Source organism: Dendronephthya gigantea, unplaced genomic scaffold, assembly GCF_004324835.1.
Source record: "Dendronephthya gigantea isolate DGI-Jeju-01 unplaced genomic scaffold, DenGig_1.0 000050F, whole genome shotgun sequence".
Lineage (NCBI taxonomy): Eukaryota > Metazoa > Cnidaria > Anthozoa > Malacalcyonacea > Nephtheidae > Dendronephthya > Dendronephthya gigantea.
The window spans coordinates 1,335,540-1,354,501 of record NW_021163060.1 but is presented as its reverse complement, the minus strand read 5'-3'; the positions used below and the strand labels follow the sequence as shown (position 1 = coordinate 1,354,501).

Genomic DNA, 18,962 nt, shown 5'->3' with positions numbered 1-18,962 from the left:
GTTCTCATTACCGTCTTCCTGCATAGTGTTCTGAATGAATTTCACCGGAAATCGGAAAAATTTGGTATCCTAAAAATATAACCACAATGTGAAAAAATGTTACGTTTTGTTTTTCAAAGGTTATTGCGTGTTTCGTGTATTATTACGTGCACATGTGCATTTCAGTCTAAAGCAATATGTGCACGCGGATATCGTAACCAGGGGACGAATAAACAGATAATGATTATCCTTTATTGGGACAGGTGAAGTGTGAGAATAGGCACGGACTGGGGAATAGGATTTTTATGACCTAGTAATCAATCAGATAGCTAATTAGCACTAGATTAAAGCTTTTGTATTTGTAGAAAATGAAGTCAATTTTATTTCCTCGATTAAAGTTTGCTTATCTCCAAGCCAGAACGCACTATTCGAAAGTATTCTTATCAGGCGCGTTTTTGAAAGAGGAGGGGCAAATCATTGGTCGACAAACCCGACATAAAAGAAAATGTATGTCCGTAATATCAAGTTTTTTATTGTTGCATAAATAATATTAGAACCATCAAATGACTTGCAAAAAAGAAATGACTTGCGATAAACGGCATAAATTACTCCTCGATAATGAATATTTTATGCGCAGTGGTTTTGCTCTTCCCCTTTAACCCACAGTTCGTATCCGGCTTCTCACCCACCCTGGCTATTCAATTGAGTGATCCTTCCTCGTGTCGTTAGGGGGGGGGGTTACCTTTGAGAGAATTGTTCTGACGTCACTAAATCATTACCATCCTCTCGCTCCTTCGCCTTCTACGTCAATGTGACGACATGAACACGTGAAAGAAGTGAAAGCGCAATGCACAAATACACGATAATTCCAGAACGTTCTAGAATCGCCCAATTGTGTTCGCCTCGCTTTCATGTGCGGGCGTTAAAGACGTCATCACTCATTAGATGTCTCTCAAGAATGTGACACTCTTCCTTAGGGCGGGTAGGATAGGTGGAGTTATAACAAATAACAGTTGTGTCTAAGTGTCTTTCAGGTGTATATCAATAAAATGGCCACGTAGGTGAATTTTTTGACCTACACTAAAATGTTTGTATGAACTAAAGAATCACGTACACGGTACACTGGTCAATAGGAAATGAGATGATATAAGTCAATAGTAAATGCGATGATATAAAGTAATTTTACCCTATTTTAAAATGAATTCTTTTTTCCCACAACCTTGCTTGGCGGGATGTCAAAAACTGAAGATATTTTAATATCACATAAGAGAAAAAATTATCATAATAATAAGACGATAAACCGCGCAGATCAAATGATTATAAACATTATTATTAAAAACTAAACACTTTTCTAAAAAATACTTGTACACGAGCTGAGAGATTCCAATGAACAATGCTATGTAACAACTTGAAAGATATATCTAGTTTCCACACATAATAGGTCTCTATTTTAATTGGTTAGAGACGGAAAAGACCCTGTCACTAAATCCTGTTTGTATAGTATATTGTCTCAATATTCGGTACTTTTATATTAAGTCATGAAAATATATTTAGGACGTTTTGTAAAGTACACACTTTTATCATAGGTAAATATGAAATATACGCGAGAGGGGTATTCATATTATCTCCGTTTTACATATAATATCAGCGGTACTTATTAGCTTACTGCACCCGTAATTTCAGATAAGAGGCAAGTGAGTAAATAATAAATAGATATGGCATATCAACCAATCAAATGCGTCGCTTTCCTTAATTATGTTCACGTGATCTTTGCCTTGACGCCGAACGCGTTTATTTACTTGCAAAGTTAGTTAACATTGCATATGAACATTTTAAAGCGGCGTTGTAGAAGTTTATAGTTACTTTGAATGAAATAAAGCTTGCTTCGAGTTAGGAAACATTAAAGGGTGAAATGCCGTTTTTGTTACATGAGAATGGCCAGGAATGGTAGCTGGGGAGAACATTTTAAGACGTATTGAACATCTGTGGACATGTCCAAATAACGACTCTATTATTATATTTATTGACCCGCGAAAGCGCTCGACTATGGATAGCAAATATGCAGACAGGTTTGACCATTATGAGGGGAGAAATCATCTACGAATATGCAGCGTTGAATCCTACCAGAAAACGCGAACACGCTACAAACGAATCCAGTTAATTTGTTACAATTTTTTGGAACGACCAAATGGTATACTCAGTGTCTCCTATCATTTCGCATTGTGAGTAAAAATTTACTATACACTCATTTATAATTCTGGGTTAACATGTATTTATTTGTAAGCATTAATTTAAAAGTTTCCGGGTAGTTGCTTTGTTCAACAAAAATACGGTTCAACACAGAAATACGCAATGCGATAAAGAAGACCCTTATTACTTAAGGGAGTAAAATGTTCTCAATTTCCAAATTGCGGTCATTTTAATGCGTTTATGCTGTGATCTCTATCGAGCCGTTCTGAATACATCACTAATGATTTATTGAACTTGCGGGTTATAATTCTATATTGTTTTTTATCTAGCCTATTGTTTTAAATATAGGGTAATAACTATGAATACTTCCCTCTGGTAATATTAAATATGACACATTGTAACTGTCGTCTCTTTCCTGTTTAATACATGCGTGTTTTCATTTTCGAGTACCCCTTCTTGTCATTTAGAATAGGTATAAATAAGTTTGCATTGTGCTCATACATAATTGATTATATGAATTTAGGAACAGCTTATAAAATTTGCGTAGCGCTTTAATATTAATAGTTTTAGTCAAATTATGACCTTCATATTTCTCCTTTGAAGTAAAAAATACCCATACCTATAGAATAAGATTGTAACTGTCACATTTTGCTGTTGCGCAGACAATTTTTATCATGTACTATTGATCTGTGAAATTTCCAGTTGCATATAGTATTTTTTTCTGCTCTCAAATATGCATATAACTCGTCAAAAAAGTCGCTAAATATTTTGAAAAAGACATTTGTATGTTTTTAGGCGAAAATTTTGCATGTAATTGAACATAATTTTTCAATTATTTTTGTGGCAAAAAGTAACAGACAGCGTACATAGTCTGTCTTTAACAACGCCGCATGACGACTGATAGGATCATATCATTTTAATTATCAAAAGACATTTGACTTTTTCTCGAAAACGATCACCGTTAGGCTATGTTTTGCTGCCAAATTATAACTCGTTCTTATGAACGGATGTATTCTAACCATTCATGTGATATTTTACACTTATCTGTACCAATTTGCTGTGAATGTCAATACCTGAAAATATAAATATTTATTTAATGGGATCCTATGATAAGTGGTATGAGGAGATAACTTCCTGATGTTTGAATTTATTCATATCATACCCCACAGTCATGTATTTATTCTTTTATTTAAAACACTTTTTCTTTTGCCTTGTGGCCTTGTAGCTAGTAAGAGCACAAATCTTTGGTCTTTACCCAGCCTTGTGCACCCAGACGTCTGCGCAAACTATTCAGAGAAACCTATGTGCACACTGCCAAGCAGGCTGTAGCCCTTTGTGTAGTTCCTAGAAAAATCGAGGTTGAGGTTGTAGACGAGGTTGCCCAGACCTTTGAGGAAACGATTTTTATGTAAATCTCTTGTTGTAACGGTTGCCTACCTGCGAGCACTTTTTCGCGAATTTTGCGCAAACGTTCCTGTCGAAATTTGCGCAGACACTTGTTGCGAATCTTTGCGTAAACTTACGTGAGGAGGACGTGTGCGCGGATTTTTGCTGCCTTTGTGTCAAAATTTGCGGGGACTTGCGCCAGCGCAGATCTTGCGCAAAGTTTTGCGTAGGCGAACTTTTGCGCAGATCTAAGAGCTAAAAGGCAACGGCGGTATACAAATATTTCGTTAATTATTCATGTAGAAGACATTATAGGGTTTATTGCCTTAACATTTTGCGTCAAATGTGTTTTTATCGCGACAGAAAATCATCCGACAGTGAAGTGTCATGAATTATATATTGTATTGCGGTAATAGTTTTGAAAGGTTAATGGATGCTTGTTTTTTTACTGAAACAGAGAAGAGTAATTGAAAACGAGTTCATTTGCAATATCTTCTCTAGTCTTTGTATAATTCTTGCGTTGAATGTAGCTCAGTTTAACGAGGTCCTGCGTACTTTTAACGAGCTCATCAAACCGTGCAACTAACAAGAGCTTGCTGAGCTCACTGTCCCTCGAGATCGTTAGTTCTTCTCCTGCAGTTTTCTTGCGTGACAGGCTTGAGAGGTTCTCGGGATTTCATGCTGGGTTGATGTAAATATCTCACTGAGTATCGCTCTTTTAGGCGGCGTCGTCTTTATGGGGCCTGTTGCCAAAATTATAACCAAAATCCTGATTCATCAGCGCACTTTCTTTCAATCATCTCTTATTTCCATCTTTCCTTGCGAAACCGTGAATAAAGCTGTTCAGCCCTAAGCGTAGCATGCATGAACGTAGATAAAAACATGGAGTTCTCCTTTTGAAGATCTGTCTTCGTAAATATCTTGTCAACGAATTCATGTTTAAATATTTTTAGGTTTGGTTTGGTGGTTGTGGGTTTGGTGTTTGCCATACTGGAAACAATGGCTGAATTTAAAGACAATGATGGTCTGATCATGGCGACTTATATATTGGTTAGTTCTCAAATTATGAAAGATATGTGTCGAAATCGTGTAGTAATTATAAGTTGTTTTTTTTTCAGGAAGTTTTTCTACTTATCGTATTTACGTCTGAGTATGTTCTCCGTATGTGGTCTGCTGGTTGTAGAAGTACTTACTCTGGAGTGTTGGGTCGAATACGGTTTGCTTTTAAGCCTTTTGTTATTGTAGGTAAGCTTTGTCCCATTATCAGATAAGTACCGTGATCATTGTGATTATTATCACCTGATACCCCGCGATGATACGATCATTATCACCTGATACCCTAAGTTAAACGATCATTATCACCTGATACCCTAAGTCATACGATCATTATCACCTGATACCCTAAGTTATACGATCATTATCACCTGATACCCTAAGCCCACTATCTTTATTACCTAATATGCCTGATACTCTAAGCACTACGATCAATATCACTTGATACCCTAAGCCCTACCATCATTTATCACCATCATTACCTCCTGACATCCTCCAATGCCACTATCAACATCCCGCCGTAAAATAAATTATCGCAATGTGTTTTCTAGATATTATTGTCATAGCATCCACTTTTGGAGTCATTGCCTACTCCTCGAGTTCTGGTAATCTTTCTTCCACGATTGGGTAAATATGAAAACCTTTAACTACGATCTAAACGTCTGATCACACGATCCAATATTGCCGCATCCAAGTCACTGATGTACGTTTTACAGTCTGTTGACTTGCAATGTATCTGGACAGCAAATCAACTAAATACTGCTTTATAAATCCTACACTATATTCTATACCTCAGAAGTGAATTGGATCAAACAAAATTGGATGGTGTTGTGGTGTTAACAGATCTTAGAGAGCTTGTGTAGCTATTAAATCACGTTATTCTCCTTACAGCATTCTTAGATTTTTCCAAGTGCTTCGAATGGTTCGTTTTGATAGACAAGGCGGATCTTGGAAATTGTTGGGCTCAGTTTTGTTTCTTCATAGACAGGTAATTTACATGAATGCACAACTCCTTTTAGTCGTGTTTCATTAAATTGATTTAACCTGGGGGAAGGACGCTTTCTCTACAAAAACTAATAAAATACACCTTGAGTTTCTTACGATCTCTGTGCGATCAACAAGGACAATGGCACGTACAGTAAACCTTTCTTTTCATAATTTTTTGGCAAGATGCGTGAAAATCAGTCCATGTCGCTGCGTTTTCGCGAGAAAAAAGACTGATTGATTGAACGTCTTCTTTTTCAGGAACTGTTGACAACGTTCTACATAGGATTCTGCAGTTTAATCTTTGCATCGTTTTTTGTCTGGCAAGCTGAAAATTCTGAAAATATCGAGTTTCAAACATTCGCTGACTCGTTCTGGTGGGGAGTTGTAAGTACCACTTGATATTTACTTTTACCCGGATGTCAAAAAAGATAGAAGTTGTCATTAAATATACTGTAAAGGCTCGTTCACACTTGCGATAAGGCCAGTGGTTGTTCAAATTGACAATTTTCCTTCAAATTATGTGCATTTACTTTCTATTGGTTGAAAAGAGGTCCTTAAGGCAGATGATAGTTTAAATAATACATGCATTTTTTAAACGAATTTTTCGTTCACACCGAATAAAGAAGATCTCGCAAAACGAGGAGGAATTTCGTTTTAGAAGAAGAAGTTTTAAGTGTTTAGTGGTCTTCTAGGTTCTTCGATGATATACTGAAGTGATGTATTTCATGATGTAGGTGACTCTCACAACCGTCGGATATGGAGACAAGGTTCCAAAAAGTTGGGCAGGGCGTGGTGTTGCTGCCTTTTTTGCCATTATGGGGATATCGTTCTTCGCCTTGCCTGCTGTAAGTCTAGTTAATAAAATACAGTTTAGACAAGCTGTAATCTCGACTAATCTTAGTCGATCGAACTTATTATACTTTCTGGAGTTTCCAAATAGTCAGGACGTAGTTTTCAATGCAATACCTTCAGTGTACTTTCAGTTTTCTGAAATTTCAGTTACACGGATTCACGTTCAGTTGCAACAAAAATATACTTTTTGTAGGGAATTCTCGGCTCCGGGTTTGCTCTTAAAGTTGCTCAACATCAGCGGCAGAAACATGTGAAGAGAAGACGACGACCAGCTGCAATGTTGATTCAGGTATAAATAAACGACTATATCAGAAGAGATTTAGACATCCCAGTATAAGTAAAGTTTAGTTTAGGTTTCCTCATGTAGTAACACTGGATCAATAAGAGATGATCCTTACTGGACCTCTAGGAAGAACAGTTTAGAAATGATAGAGCTATCCATTATAAATAAAGTTAGTTTAGTTTAGGTTTCCTCCTAGAGTAACACTGACTCGATCAATAAGAGATGATCCTTACTGGACCTCTTTCTTATTTTATAGAGTAACTGGCGATATTATGCTTCACGAAAGAACTCGCAACTCAATGCAACGTGGTCACCTTATATCAAATACCTGCAGGAGACCAGTACAAAGAAAGAAGATAACATTCCAGAGAAACCAATGCAGTCAGTGGGACGTGTTAGAAAGATCTCTATATTTGGTCGTAAAGCGTCAGGACAGTCCTCAGAGGGACTTCACAAACCTGCCGAGAGTGTTACACTTGAACAAACGGGGCAAAGAACTCGCAGGGGATTGAGAAGCGAGATCTTTCCTTCAAATGACTCTCTACACGATGGTCATTCTACGGCTGAGCAGCATACTGATGAGGAACATGGTAGGAACCATAATTCCAGTAATTCTGAAGGCTTTCGTGCAGAGTGGGTTATCCGCGGGATTGCCTGAGACGAGGCCGGAAGGGAACCTGCTATTTTACGCTATTTACATATATTGAAGACAGAAACTACTTCTGTTAAGAACATCTAGACCTTCCCTTCCTTTTCTTTTCCTTTCTTTTAAGAAGGGCCAATTATTATCGCTAGAAGATAAGACAAGTCTCCGTTTCACATCTTAGTTCGAGTACCTTCTTAAATGACATTTGTTTGGACTAAAGCAATCCGCTCGATCATGTTTATCTTTTGTGTTTTTCAGGTGTTAATCATGTTAGACCCATTTTAATCAAAGATTGTCGTGGAAACGTAAGGTGAGTCTCTATATTTATAAGGATAGAAGATTGTCAACTTGTCTGGTAGAATATTAGAAACCGCTGACGTTAGTGATACGATAAGATCTCTTCTTTCAAGAAGAGAGGGCACTCGATTTCCAAAAAAAATCCCCATTCATGTGCAACCAACCTATTCACGTAGTTTATTATTCTTGATAATTGTGAGAAAATAAACTTTTCCACATTGTGTTTCGTATGTCTTTCTTGCGATTCATTAGTTTATAATTTTTTTCAGTTTGCCACCAGCGTACAAAAGAAGCATCAGATTCACCCGTTATCTCAAGTTTCTTGTTGCTTTGCGCAAGTTCAGGGTAAGATCATATTCATTGTCATTGATCTTATGATAGATGCACTATTAGATTTACTGAGCACAACGGATGTAGCAACTGTATACGTACCAAGAAAACGAAATAACGATTAATGAACTTCTTGAGACGAACAGCGAAAAACTTTTACCTTCGGCTTCGTCTCTATCATTGCATGTATTTAACGTTTAAAATTTAACGTTTTGCACTTGGAAGTGCTTCAATGCTGTAAGAGGAGAGTCCAATTCACTTCTGACGTATGGAACTTGTCTGTTGATGATAAAGCAGTATTGCATTGGCTTTCCTTGATTTACTGGCCATATACATGACAAGTCAGCAGACAATAAAATATCTATCAGAAGTGAGTTGGATCCGTCAAAATTGGATGGTGTAAAGAGACCTTTTCAAGCTGTATTTAAACCGTATCTTTTCTAATAGTTAGCAAAGAAACCCTATGATGTTAAAGATGTTATCGAGCAGTATAGCACTGGTCATGTAGAAGTTCTTGGAAAAGTGAAAAGCATTGGAAATAAGTACGTATTAATATGCTTGAAATTTGCACGGTGAATTAATCATTTTAAGTCACGTATTGTACAAATATTCAGCGAAGTACCCGACACCAAATTTCATTTCCCAAAGGCTGGATTTCATCACTCGTATTTCCTTGTACGTTTTTCGTTGTCGTCATCCAGGTTTACAATGATTGGATTACTAGGAAAACGTTCATTCAAACTTTTGTTTTTTAACAGAATTGATGAAGCGTTGGGCTACAAAGTAGGCACAGGTAAGGTTAACATATTTTTATTGCAAACAGTATTTTATTTTCCTAGATTTTCTTATATCTCAATCTTTTTTTCAGACAAATTGAATGACACTCCTTCAGCAGGAAGAACAAATGTGGTTCATCGACTATCGAAACTTGAGAAACAGGTAAATTTTTACCAATTGCTGTTTGAGTTTGAGGTAGTTTTGTCAAGGTACCTATTCTAGTTTTGTCTGCAAGAGAAACGTCTTTATTCTTTGATAATATAAACATCACAGTACCCACAAAGTAGTGAAGACCTCAAGTAACTGGTCTTTGGGCAGTATCTATCTCAGTATTTAATACTTTTTTTATACGTCGTAATTCATCGACGATGTTCCAGGACCCATTGTCGGTAGTCGATAGATCATTGCTTCGACTATATTTGCTCCAAACAAAGCTTATGCGGCCGACGACAATCGGCCGTTATCGGCGATGTATTTTGTGGGTGGTGGTAAAACCGCTGGTTCTCGTTATCACCAACAGTCGGCGATGTATTGCTTCTCCTAGCTGGTGTTTTTAAAATATTCAATATTTTTTAATGATTTGTTATCTTAACATTAAACCATCGAATGTGTGTATATTTGTTTATTCAGGTGAAAACTTTAGAATCAAAAGTAGATAAAATGATCACTTTGTTGGAAGACTCGAAAAGAGAAAGGGAAGAGCGAAAGTTTTGTTGTGGACATGACCATTCTTCAAAACAGAGAACAACCATGGAGCAACTAAAGAGAGAAAATCTGCCAAGCGTAGAAATAAGGCGATCTATGCGAAGGCGAAAGATTGGGACAAACAGTCAAAACTTGCAACACGTTTGTTTATCCGAACGAGATGAGCTTGTTTCTAGTGAAGAAATGAGCCCAAGAAATAGAGCAACAGATAAACCATGTTTAAGTGGTGGAACTCCTGTGAATTTTGAGTCAAATGGTAGCAAGCATCTATCACCAGAGCCTAATTATGATGATGGTTCGTGTTATCTGTCTCGGCAGTCATCAGCGTATGGTATTTCTGATAATTGTCCTTCACCAAACTCCAGCAGCTCTGATGAAAGCTACCAGTCAAAAGATGACTATCAGAATGGCAGTGAGATGCCGCATAATGGTATTTTACCTCTCTACGGTGAAACTTACCAATTGAAAGATGACAACAATCACATACAAAGTAATGACAGTATAGCTCCTGAGTATAGTGAAGGTTGCCATGAACCAGAGATGGAAGTCCCTGTGTTCCAGTTTGCATTGCCAGATGGTGAGCAGAACATGTATGGTAGGAAACATTTTATTCCACATGAAAGCTATGGCACTTCCAATCCTGGTTATATAGAGACAAGTAATGGTAGCTCATTAAATTGTCCTTCAACAGACATTTCTTCTTCAACCACACCATCAGTATTTGGTGCCAGCAGTATTCAGATATGTGATAGTAAGATAATTGGACTCAACTACCAATCACCACAGGACCACTCTGATCCCGACCATTCCTCTGTAGGAATACCAACACTATTATCACCATATCCTGTAAATGATAATAATTTTGGGGCCAACCGAGCACCGGCTCAGAGGAAATCTGGACTAAAATCTCAATTATCAAATGATATTTACCACCAGATCAATTCACCTGTTTCTATTTTGACAGAAAATCAAGGTGATTGTCCTCAAGTGCTGTCTGATGGTGAAACTGATGATGAATCAGACAGAGAAAACCATAATATCGCAGATCCTGACCAGAATTTGGTTTCATCAAGTTTAATGTCATCAGAAAGACTTAACTCACTTGAAATTTGTGCTTCAGATAGTTCCCAAGTACCATCCATTAATCAGGATGAAATAACTGTGGAAAATAATCCTTTCACAAATCATGGAGGGAAAAGTGAATTGAATCCAGAATATGAGAATTTACAGGAAAGTAGTTATCAAGATAACTGTAAACTGGAACAAGGGTTACGGACATCAGTCAGTTCACAGGAGGAGAGGAATATGTCTGCTGATGATGAAAAAGTTTTATCTCCTAAAAGACAAACTTCTCCAAACAGTGACACTCTTGAGATGAAGGAGACCTTTGATAGCGCATTTTTGGAGTGTGATAATAGAAATGATGAAGATGATCTGTGTGGTGAGGTGATTACTCAATCATCAGATTCAGAACAAATGGATAGGAGTTCAGTGGACAAGTCAGAGGGTAATAACTTTGGAACATATCATGATCATATTCAGGAAACAAGAATGTAGTGTAAATTACGGTTAGTTTGACTGTAAGAATTGAACAATTGTAGGTGATGTTTTGTATATCTGCAGTTGTCAATTCTTTAGTGAGACTGCATAAATTGAGATTATATTTTTGGATTTGTGTGAGGAATAGAAAATATATTGTTTTTTTTAATTGTTTGTTGTGACCCTTTATTTCCTTTTAAATAGAAGTTAGATTGAATTGAATGAAAGATACAGGAAGAAATGAGGAAGATTATAGAAATTTGAGGTAGAAAAATAGTTTATTGTGTGAAAGTTTTGTGTGTGTCCAGATAAAACTGTCCTCATTGTGCACCTGTTTTTTTAACAAATAGTTAATGTGAAGATTAGCTCATGATTAGTATGCATGCTAGCCTGAATTTCATTATTTTGAAATAGAATTGTTAAACTGAAAGGATAAAAATGGTTGTGGTGCATTGGAAAATCCAAATATATCAAAAGGAGATATATATTATATATATTACAAAAGGAAAGTAAGGATGGTATCATTTAGAAGGTTAGTACATGTCATTAACATCTCTTTGATTTATTAAATAGTAATACTTATTGAGTCACTTATATGTGACACATCACTCATGACTGCTTGCACCTTACATCCAATTTTAAATACTATAACAAACAAAGATATCTTAACATTGATAGTTTGCCATCCATTGGAAATCTAACATTGTTCCCCAATGTAAAAGTATTGGACAAAATGTCACAACAATGTGCATAATGTTATGGCTATTGAAACAACAGTCCAGTTTTCCAGGTGCTAAACATTCTGGAAAACGTGTTACGTTCAGTAATCCACCAATCAATGCAGCAAGATCCATTAGTATATAATAAAATATTGCACTCGGATCACCAGCACCAATGTTGCAATATATCATTGCAGCTCTTATAGCTAGAAATCCATAGCGAAATACACCAAACAAAATCATTGGTCTGAAACGCTGTTTTACATTCTTCGCTGTCAGGATATAATACATTATGATAAATCCAGTTACCATATACAGTGCGAGAGATAATTGGCTAATATTTACAGAGCAGAAAAGGGTTGCTTTGATGATAGTTATTCCACCAAAAGTGTTGATTGCCCAAATACCAAGCATATCGAATTTAAGTAAATAATCATAGGTGGCAGCTCCACTGTCATGGCACATAAATAAATGGTATATGGTGCTACCAATGAATGGGCACAAACAGCCAATGTAGTGTAGAATATACAGGATGTAGTTTGCATTCACAGATGAAATACTTGCATAGGGTATCCATAATAACATAAAAATACCAGATATTGCTAGATGAAAATATAAACGTAAGTGTCGGTGAAAAAAAGCGAATCTTCAATCATTATCTTGTATGCAGTTGAGTAAAAAAAACCAAAATACTAACCATGGGTATAGATATTGACAGTTTCATTATGGAGAAATAATAAACTTTGACAACACTCTTTGATATTCATCAGTCGCCGATAACCATGCTTTACAAACGGATTGAAACGTAAATGATCTGGCATTTCATCTATTCTAAACAGCTTTTCGCCATGATTAGGATCATTTATTTTTGCCTGCGCGTTACGAAAACCATTCGTTTCTCTTTTCTTTGCCATTTTGAATCGTTTTTGAAGATGTTAATTTACGGCATTGAACACAAAACATTGATGCAACGATATGTTTTAATAACTCTTATCTGTATGTTTTATTAATTATTTTACTCTCATTGTTCTTGCTTAGGCTCGCCCCATGATGCTTAGCAGTTAGGGTACCTTGTAGTACTTACTACATTTAACATTATATTTATACCATCTCACTGCATAAATTGCTCGTTTTTGGGTAGAAGTATATCTGCTAATTTTGTGAAAGAATCAAAGAAAACGAGTTCGCGTTATTTAAAGTGTGAAGTGCGCAAAACGATTGACGTGCGCGCGCAGTCAACGCAGGTTTCCAATTTTCCCATAATCATTGAATATCATACAAACCCAGTGTTATTTATTACAGTTCACTGTACAAACCAGGGTACAAACAAAAACGTCAAAATAAGCTTGCGCTTAGAAGTGGGAAAATTTGCCCAAATAAATTAGGTCTCTGATAGATAGGTCTCTGATTGATAGAGCTGGCACCCAGTACATTGATACACATGGTTGGTTGGGGGCCTTGTTTGGCGGGTCTTATTCGAAGGTGTATGATGTTGCAGGGGTGCCCTCCTCTCTCTCCCCTCCCCGTAGATTAGTGCTGTGATAGATTTCATTTTAAAGAGTTTTTTTTCGTTTTAGATTTATCTCGTCAGCCATGCAGTTATCAAGACGAACGTGGAGATGAAAGATAATTTTTTTACCAGTTTTAAAGTCACTGTATTGATCATAACGTAAGTTTTTGAGTACGATTTCTTATGTAAAAATGGCTTCCTAAGACTAATATCTTTCATTTTAGAGCATATTTGGTTGGTTTTTGGAAGAATCAAAAAGTGGTCAAAATTCACCAAAATGGTAAGGCTTACCTTTGGTCAATTTTGACCACTTTTTGAACTGTTCAAAAACTGTCTTAAAATGGCTTCTTAAGACTAATATCTCTCATTTTAGAGCATATTTGGTTGGTTTTTGGAACGATCAAAAAGTGGTCAAAATTGGCCAAAACGGTAAGTCTTACCCCTTACCATTTTGGTCAATTTTTACTACTTTTTGAACTGTTCAAAAACTGTCTTAAAATGCTAAAAATGGCTTCCTAAGAATAACATCTTTCATTTTAGAGCATATTTGGTTGGTTTTTGGAAGAATCAAAAAGTGGTCAAAATTCGCCAAAATGGTAAGGCTTACCCCTTTGGTCAATTTTGACCACTTTTTGAACTGTTCAAAAACTGTCTTAAAATGGCTTCCTAAGAATAATATCTTTCATTTTAGAGCATATTTGGTTAGTTTTTGGAACGATCAAAAAGTGGTCAAAATTTGGCCATAACGGTAAGTCTTACCCCTTACCATTTCGGTCAATTTTGACCACTTTTTGAACTGTTCAAAAACTGTCTTAAAATGCTGCTTCCTAAGACTAATATCTTTCATTTTAGAGCATGTTTGGTTGGTTTTTAGAAGAATCAAAAAGTGGTCAAAATTCGCCAAAATGGTAAGGCTCACCCCTTTGGTCAATTTTGACCACTTTTTGAACTGTTCAAAAACTGTCTTAAAATGGCTTCTTAAGACTAATATGTTTCATTTTAGAGCATATTTGGTTGGTTTTTGGAACGATCAAAAAGTGGTCAAAATTGGCCAAAACGGTAAGTCTTACCCCTTACCATTTTGGTCAATTTTGACTACTTTTTGAACTGTTCAAAAACTGTCTTAAAATGCTAAAAATGGCTTCCTAAGAATAACATCTTTCATTTTAGAGCATATTTGGTTGGTTTTTGGAAGAATCAAAAAGTGGTCAAAATTCGCCAAAATGGTAATTAGGCTTACCCCTTTGGTCAATTTTGACCACTTTTTGAACTGTTCAAAAACTGTCTTAAAATGGCTTCTTAAGACTAATATCTTTCATTTTAGAGCATATTTGGTTGGTTTTTGGAACGATCAAAAAGTGGTCAAAATTGGCCAAAACGGTAAGTCTTACCCCTTACCATTTTGGTCAATTTTGACTACTTTTTGAACTGTTCAAAAACTGTCTTAAAATGCTAAAAATGGCTTCCTAAGAATAACATCTTTCATTTTAGAGCATATTTGGTTGGTTTTTGGAAGAATCAAAAAGTGGTCAAAATTCGCCAAAATGGTAAGGCTTAATTACCCCTTTGGTCAATTTTGACCACTTTTTGAACTGTTCAAAAACTGTCTTAAAATGGCTTCTTAAGACTAATATCTTTCATTTTAGAGCATATTTGGTTGGTTTTTGGAACGATCAAAAAGTGGTCAAAATTGGCCAAAACGGTAAGTCTTACCCCTTACCATTTTGGTCAATTTTGACTACTTTTTGAACTGTTCAAAAACTGTCTTAAAATGCTAAAAATGGCTTCCTAAGAATAATATCTTTCATTTTAGAGCATATTTGGTTAGTTTTTGGAACGATCAAAAAGTGGTCAAAATTTGGCCATAACGGTAAGTCTTACCCCTTACCATTTCGGTCAATTTTGACCACTTTTTGAACTGTTCAAAAACTGTCTTAAAATGCTGCTTCCTAAGACTAATATCTTTCATTTTAGAGCATGTTTGGTTGGTTTTTAGAAGAATCAAAAAGTGGTCAAAATTCGCCAAAATGGTAAGGCTCACCCCTTTGGTCAATTTTGACCACTTTTTGGACTGTTCAAAAACTGTCTTAAAATGGCTTCTTAAGACTAATATCTTTCATTTTAGAGCATATTTGGTTGGTTTTTGGAACGATCAAAAGTGGGCAAAATTGGCCAAAACGGTAAGTCTTACCCCTTACCATTTTGGTCAATTTTGACTACTTTTTGAACTGTTCAAAAACTGTCTTAAAATGCTAAAAATGGCTTCCTAAGAATAACATCTTTCATTTTAGAGCATATTTGGTTGGTTTTTGGAAGAATCAAAAAGTGGTCAAAATTCGCCAAAATGGTAAGGCTTACCCCTTTGGTCAATTTTGACCACTTTTTGAACTGTTCAAAAACTGTCTTAAAATGGCTTCTTAAGACTAATATCTTTCATTTTAGAGCATATTTGGTTGGTTTTTGGAACGATCAAAAAGTGGTCAAAATTGGCCAAAACGGTAAGTCTTACCCCTTACCATTTTGGTCAATTTTTACTACTTTTTGAACTGTTCAAAAACTGTCTTAAAATGCTAAAAATGGCTTCCTAAGAATAACATCTTTCATTTTAGAGCATATTTGGTTGGTTTTTGGAAGAATCAAAAAGTGGTCAAAATTCGCCAAAATGGTAAGGCTTACCCCTTTGGTCAATTTTGACCACTTTTTGAACTGTTCAAAAACTGTCTTAAAATGGCTTCCTAAGAATAATATCTTTCATTTTAGAGCATATTTGGTTAGTTTTTGGAACGATCAAAAAGTGGTCAAAATTTGGCCATAACGGTAAGTCTTACCCCTTACCATTTCGGTCAATTTTGACCACTTTTTGAACTGTTCAAAAACTGTCTTAAAATGCTGCTTCCTAAGACTAATATCTTTCATTTTAGAGCATGTTTGGTTGGTTTTTAGAAGAATCAAAAAGTGGTCAAAATTCGCCAAAATGGTAAGGCTCACCCCTTTGGTCAATTTTGACCACCTTTTGAACCGTTCAAAAACTGTCTTAAAATGGCTTCTTAAGACTAATATGTTTCATTTTAGAGCATATTTGGTTGGTTTTTGGAACGATCAAAAAGTGGTCAAAATTGGCCAAAACGGTAAGTCTTACCCCTTACCATTTTGGTCAATTTTGACTACTTTTTGAACTGTTCAAAAACTGTCTTAAAATGCTAAAAATGGCTTCCTAAGAATAACATCTTTCATTTTAGAGCATATTTGGTTGGTTTTTGGAAGAATCAAAAAGTGGTCAAAATTCGCCAAAATGGTCACTCCAGACACAGTAGCCCAAGACAGACACAGTAGCCCAAGACATAGTACTTTCGTTCTCAAAAAGATTTCTTTAAAATTCTCCGAAAATTTTTTTAGACGAAGTATTATGTCTTGGGCTACCTGTGTCTGTCTTGGGCTACCTGTGTCTGGCTTGACTTTTACTTTGTAAAATTTAAGAAAAATAGAAAAAACTAGAGAAATAGATAGAGAAAACTAGAAAAAAAAACTAGAGGAAAAAAAACTAGACAAAAAAAAATAGACATAAAAACTAACTAGAAAAATAGAAGAAAAACTAGAAAAAAACAACTAGAAAAATAGAAAAAACTAGAGAAATAGAAGTAAAAACTAGACAAAAAATTAACTAGAAAAATAAACTAGAGAAATAGAAGAAAAACTAGAGAAAAAAAAATAGACAGAAGAAAACTAGACAAAAAAAAACTAGACAAAAAAACTAAGTAGAAAAAAACTAGAGAAATAGAAGTAAAAACTAGAGTAAAAAAACTAGAGAGAAAAAAAAACTGGAGAAAAAAAACTAGAGAAAAAAAACTAGGAAAGTAGAAGTAAAAACTAGAGTAAAAAAACTAGAGAGAAAAAAAAACTAGAGTAAAAAAAACTACAGGGAAAAAAACTAAAGAAAAAAAACTAAGTAGAAAAAAACTAGAGAAATAGAAGTAAAATCTAGAGTAAAAAAACTAGAGAGAAAAAAAAACTAGAGGAAAAAAACTAAGTAGAAAAATAGAAAAAAAACTAGAGAAATGCAAGTAAAAACTAGAGTAAAGAGAGTAAAAAGAACTAGCTAGAGAGAAAAAAAACTAAGTAGAAGAGAAAAAACTGGAGAAAAAAAACTAAGTAGAAAAAAACTAGAGAGATAGAAGTAAAAACTAGAGTAAAAAAGCTAGAGAGAAAAAAAAACTAAGTAGAAGAGAAAAAAAACTAAGTAGAAAAATAGAAAAAAAAACTAGAGAAATGCAAGTAAAAACTAGAGTAAAGAGAGTAAAAAGAACTAGAGAGAAAAAAAACTAAGTAAAATAATAGAAGAAAAGCTAGAGAAATAGAAGTAAAAACTAGAGAAAAAAACTAGAGAGAAAAAAAAACAAAGTAGAAGAGAAAAAAAACTGGAGAAAAAAAACTAAGTAGAAAAAAACTAGAGAAATAGAAGTAAAAACTAGAGTAAAAAAAGCTAGAGAAAAAAAAACTAACTAGAGAAATAGAAGTAAAAACTAGAGTAAAAAAAACTAGAGAAAAAAAACTAGAGAAAAAAAACTAATTAGAAAAAACTAGATAAATAGAAGTAAAAACTAGAAAAGAAAACTAGAGAGAAAAAAATAGATAAATGGAAGATAATACTAACAGGTTGTTTTTTTTAACTTAGAAAAAATACTAAAAAATATTAAGAGGTTTAATTTAGAATTGTCAAGTCACACAGAAGAACTTGCAAAATAAAAACACTAACACCACCAGATGAAAAAGGTTTACTTCTTAAACTTTACAAAGAAAAAAGTTATCTTTATAAATCCAAGTTTTGAAAATTGTCACATATTTCATCACATTTCACACTAAAATATATGAATTAATGAATCTGGGTGCCTTTCAACTTTCTTCAACACTAAAGTAAAAAAAAAGAATTTCATCAAAAAAAATAATAAGAGAAAATATATTTAGAGCAAAAACTAATACTAAGAAGAAATTAAAGAGAAAAGAAGTATAAGAAAAACCTAAAGCAACTGCCAAAATCTTTTCAATTGTGAAAGCACAAGGAAAAACATGCAAAATCGAAACAAAACAAACACCACAAGACAAAAATCAAGTTTCTTCTTAAACTTTTCAAAAAACATTTAGAAGCAACTGCCAAAATCTTTTCAATTGTGAAAGCACACGGAAAAACATGCAAAATCGAAACAACTAACACCACAGGTCAAAAATCAAGTTTTTTCTTAAACTTTTCAAAAAACATTTAGAAGCAACTGCTAAAATCTTTTCAATTGTGAAAGCACATGGAAAAACATGCAAAATCAAAACACTAACACCACCAGACAAAAAAGGTTTACTTCTTAAACTTTACAAAGAATAATTTCTCTTTATAAATCCAAGTTTTGAAAATTGTCACATAATTGATCACATTTCACACATGTTATCACACACTAAAATATATTAATTAATGAATCTAGGATAGGGCTAAAATAATTCAGGTTCTTCAGGGGTGCCTTTCAACTTTCTTCAACTTCATTCATTCTAAAGAGAAAAAGCATTTCATCAATCCTTTTAGGCAAAAAGTGGCAACAAAGTTTGTATTTCAACATGACATCATTATTAAAAGATATTACTCATTATTTTACTTTAGTCATCTGTTTTAAATGCCAATTATATTTTTGCCATTTTCAATAAAAAGAATGTGTCACATGCATATAT

General features: G+C 34.7%; 1 protein-coding gene across 4 annotated transcripts; it reads left to right on the top strand.

Annotated features, from left to right (window-relative positions):
- Window positions 1–1,773: 1,773 nt before the first annotated feature.
- Window positions 1,774–13,517, top strand: LOC114528434 (potassium voltage-gated channel subfamily KQT member 1-like). Of its 4 annotated transcripts, XR_003687494.1 has the most exons (19): window positions 1,774–2,201; window positions 4,509–4,605; window positions 4,674–4,800; window positions 5,160–5,235; window positions 5,500–5,596; window positions 5,854–5,979; window positions 6,330–6,440; window positions 6,641–6,736; window positions 6,987–7,320; window positions 7,635–7,686; window positions 7,943–8,018; window positions 8,451–8,545; window positions 8,762–8,796; window positions 8,872–8,942; window positions 9,411–10,992; window positions 11,229–11,289; window positions 11,439–11,556; window positions 13,321–13,412; window positions 13,478–13,517. XR_003687494.1 is itself a non-coding variant. In XM_028550067.1 (17 exons), the coding sequence occupies exons 1-16, from the start codon at window positions 1,924–1,926 to the stop codon at window positions 11,243–11,245; spliced, it is 3,270 nt and encodes a 1,089-aa protein (XP_028405868.1). In that variant the 5' UTR covers window positions 1,774–1,923; the 3' UTR covers window positions 11,246–11,289; window positions 11,439–11,620. The 4 variants fall into 4 exon arrangements, 3 of the variants coding, with proteins under 3 accessions (XP_028405868.1, XP_028405869.1, XP_028405867.1); XM_028550067.1 differs by lacking the exons at window positions 13,321–13,412; window positions 13,478–13,517 and having other exon boundaries at window positions 11,439–11,620; XM_028550068.1 differs by lacking the exons at window positions 11,229–11,289; window positions 11,439–11,556; window positions 13,321–13,412; window positions 13,478–13,517 and having other exon boundaries at window positions 9,411–10,080; window positions 10,450–11,165.
- Window positions 13,518–18,962: the final 5,445 nt, after the last annotated feature.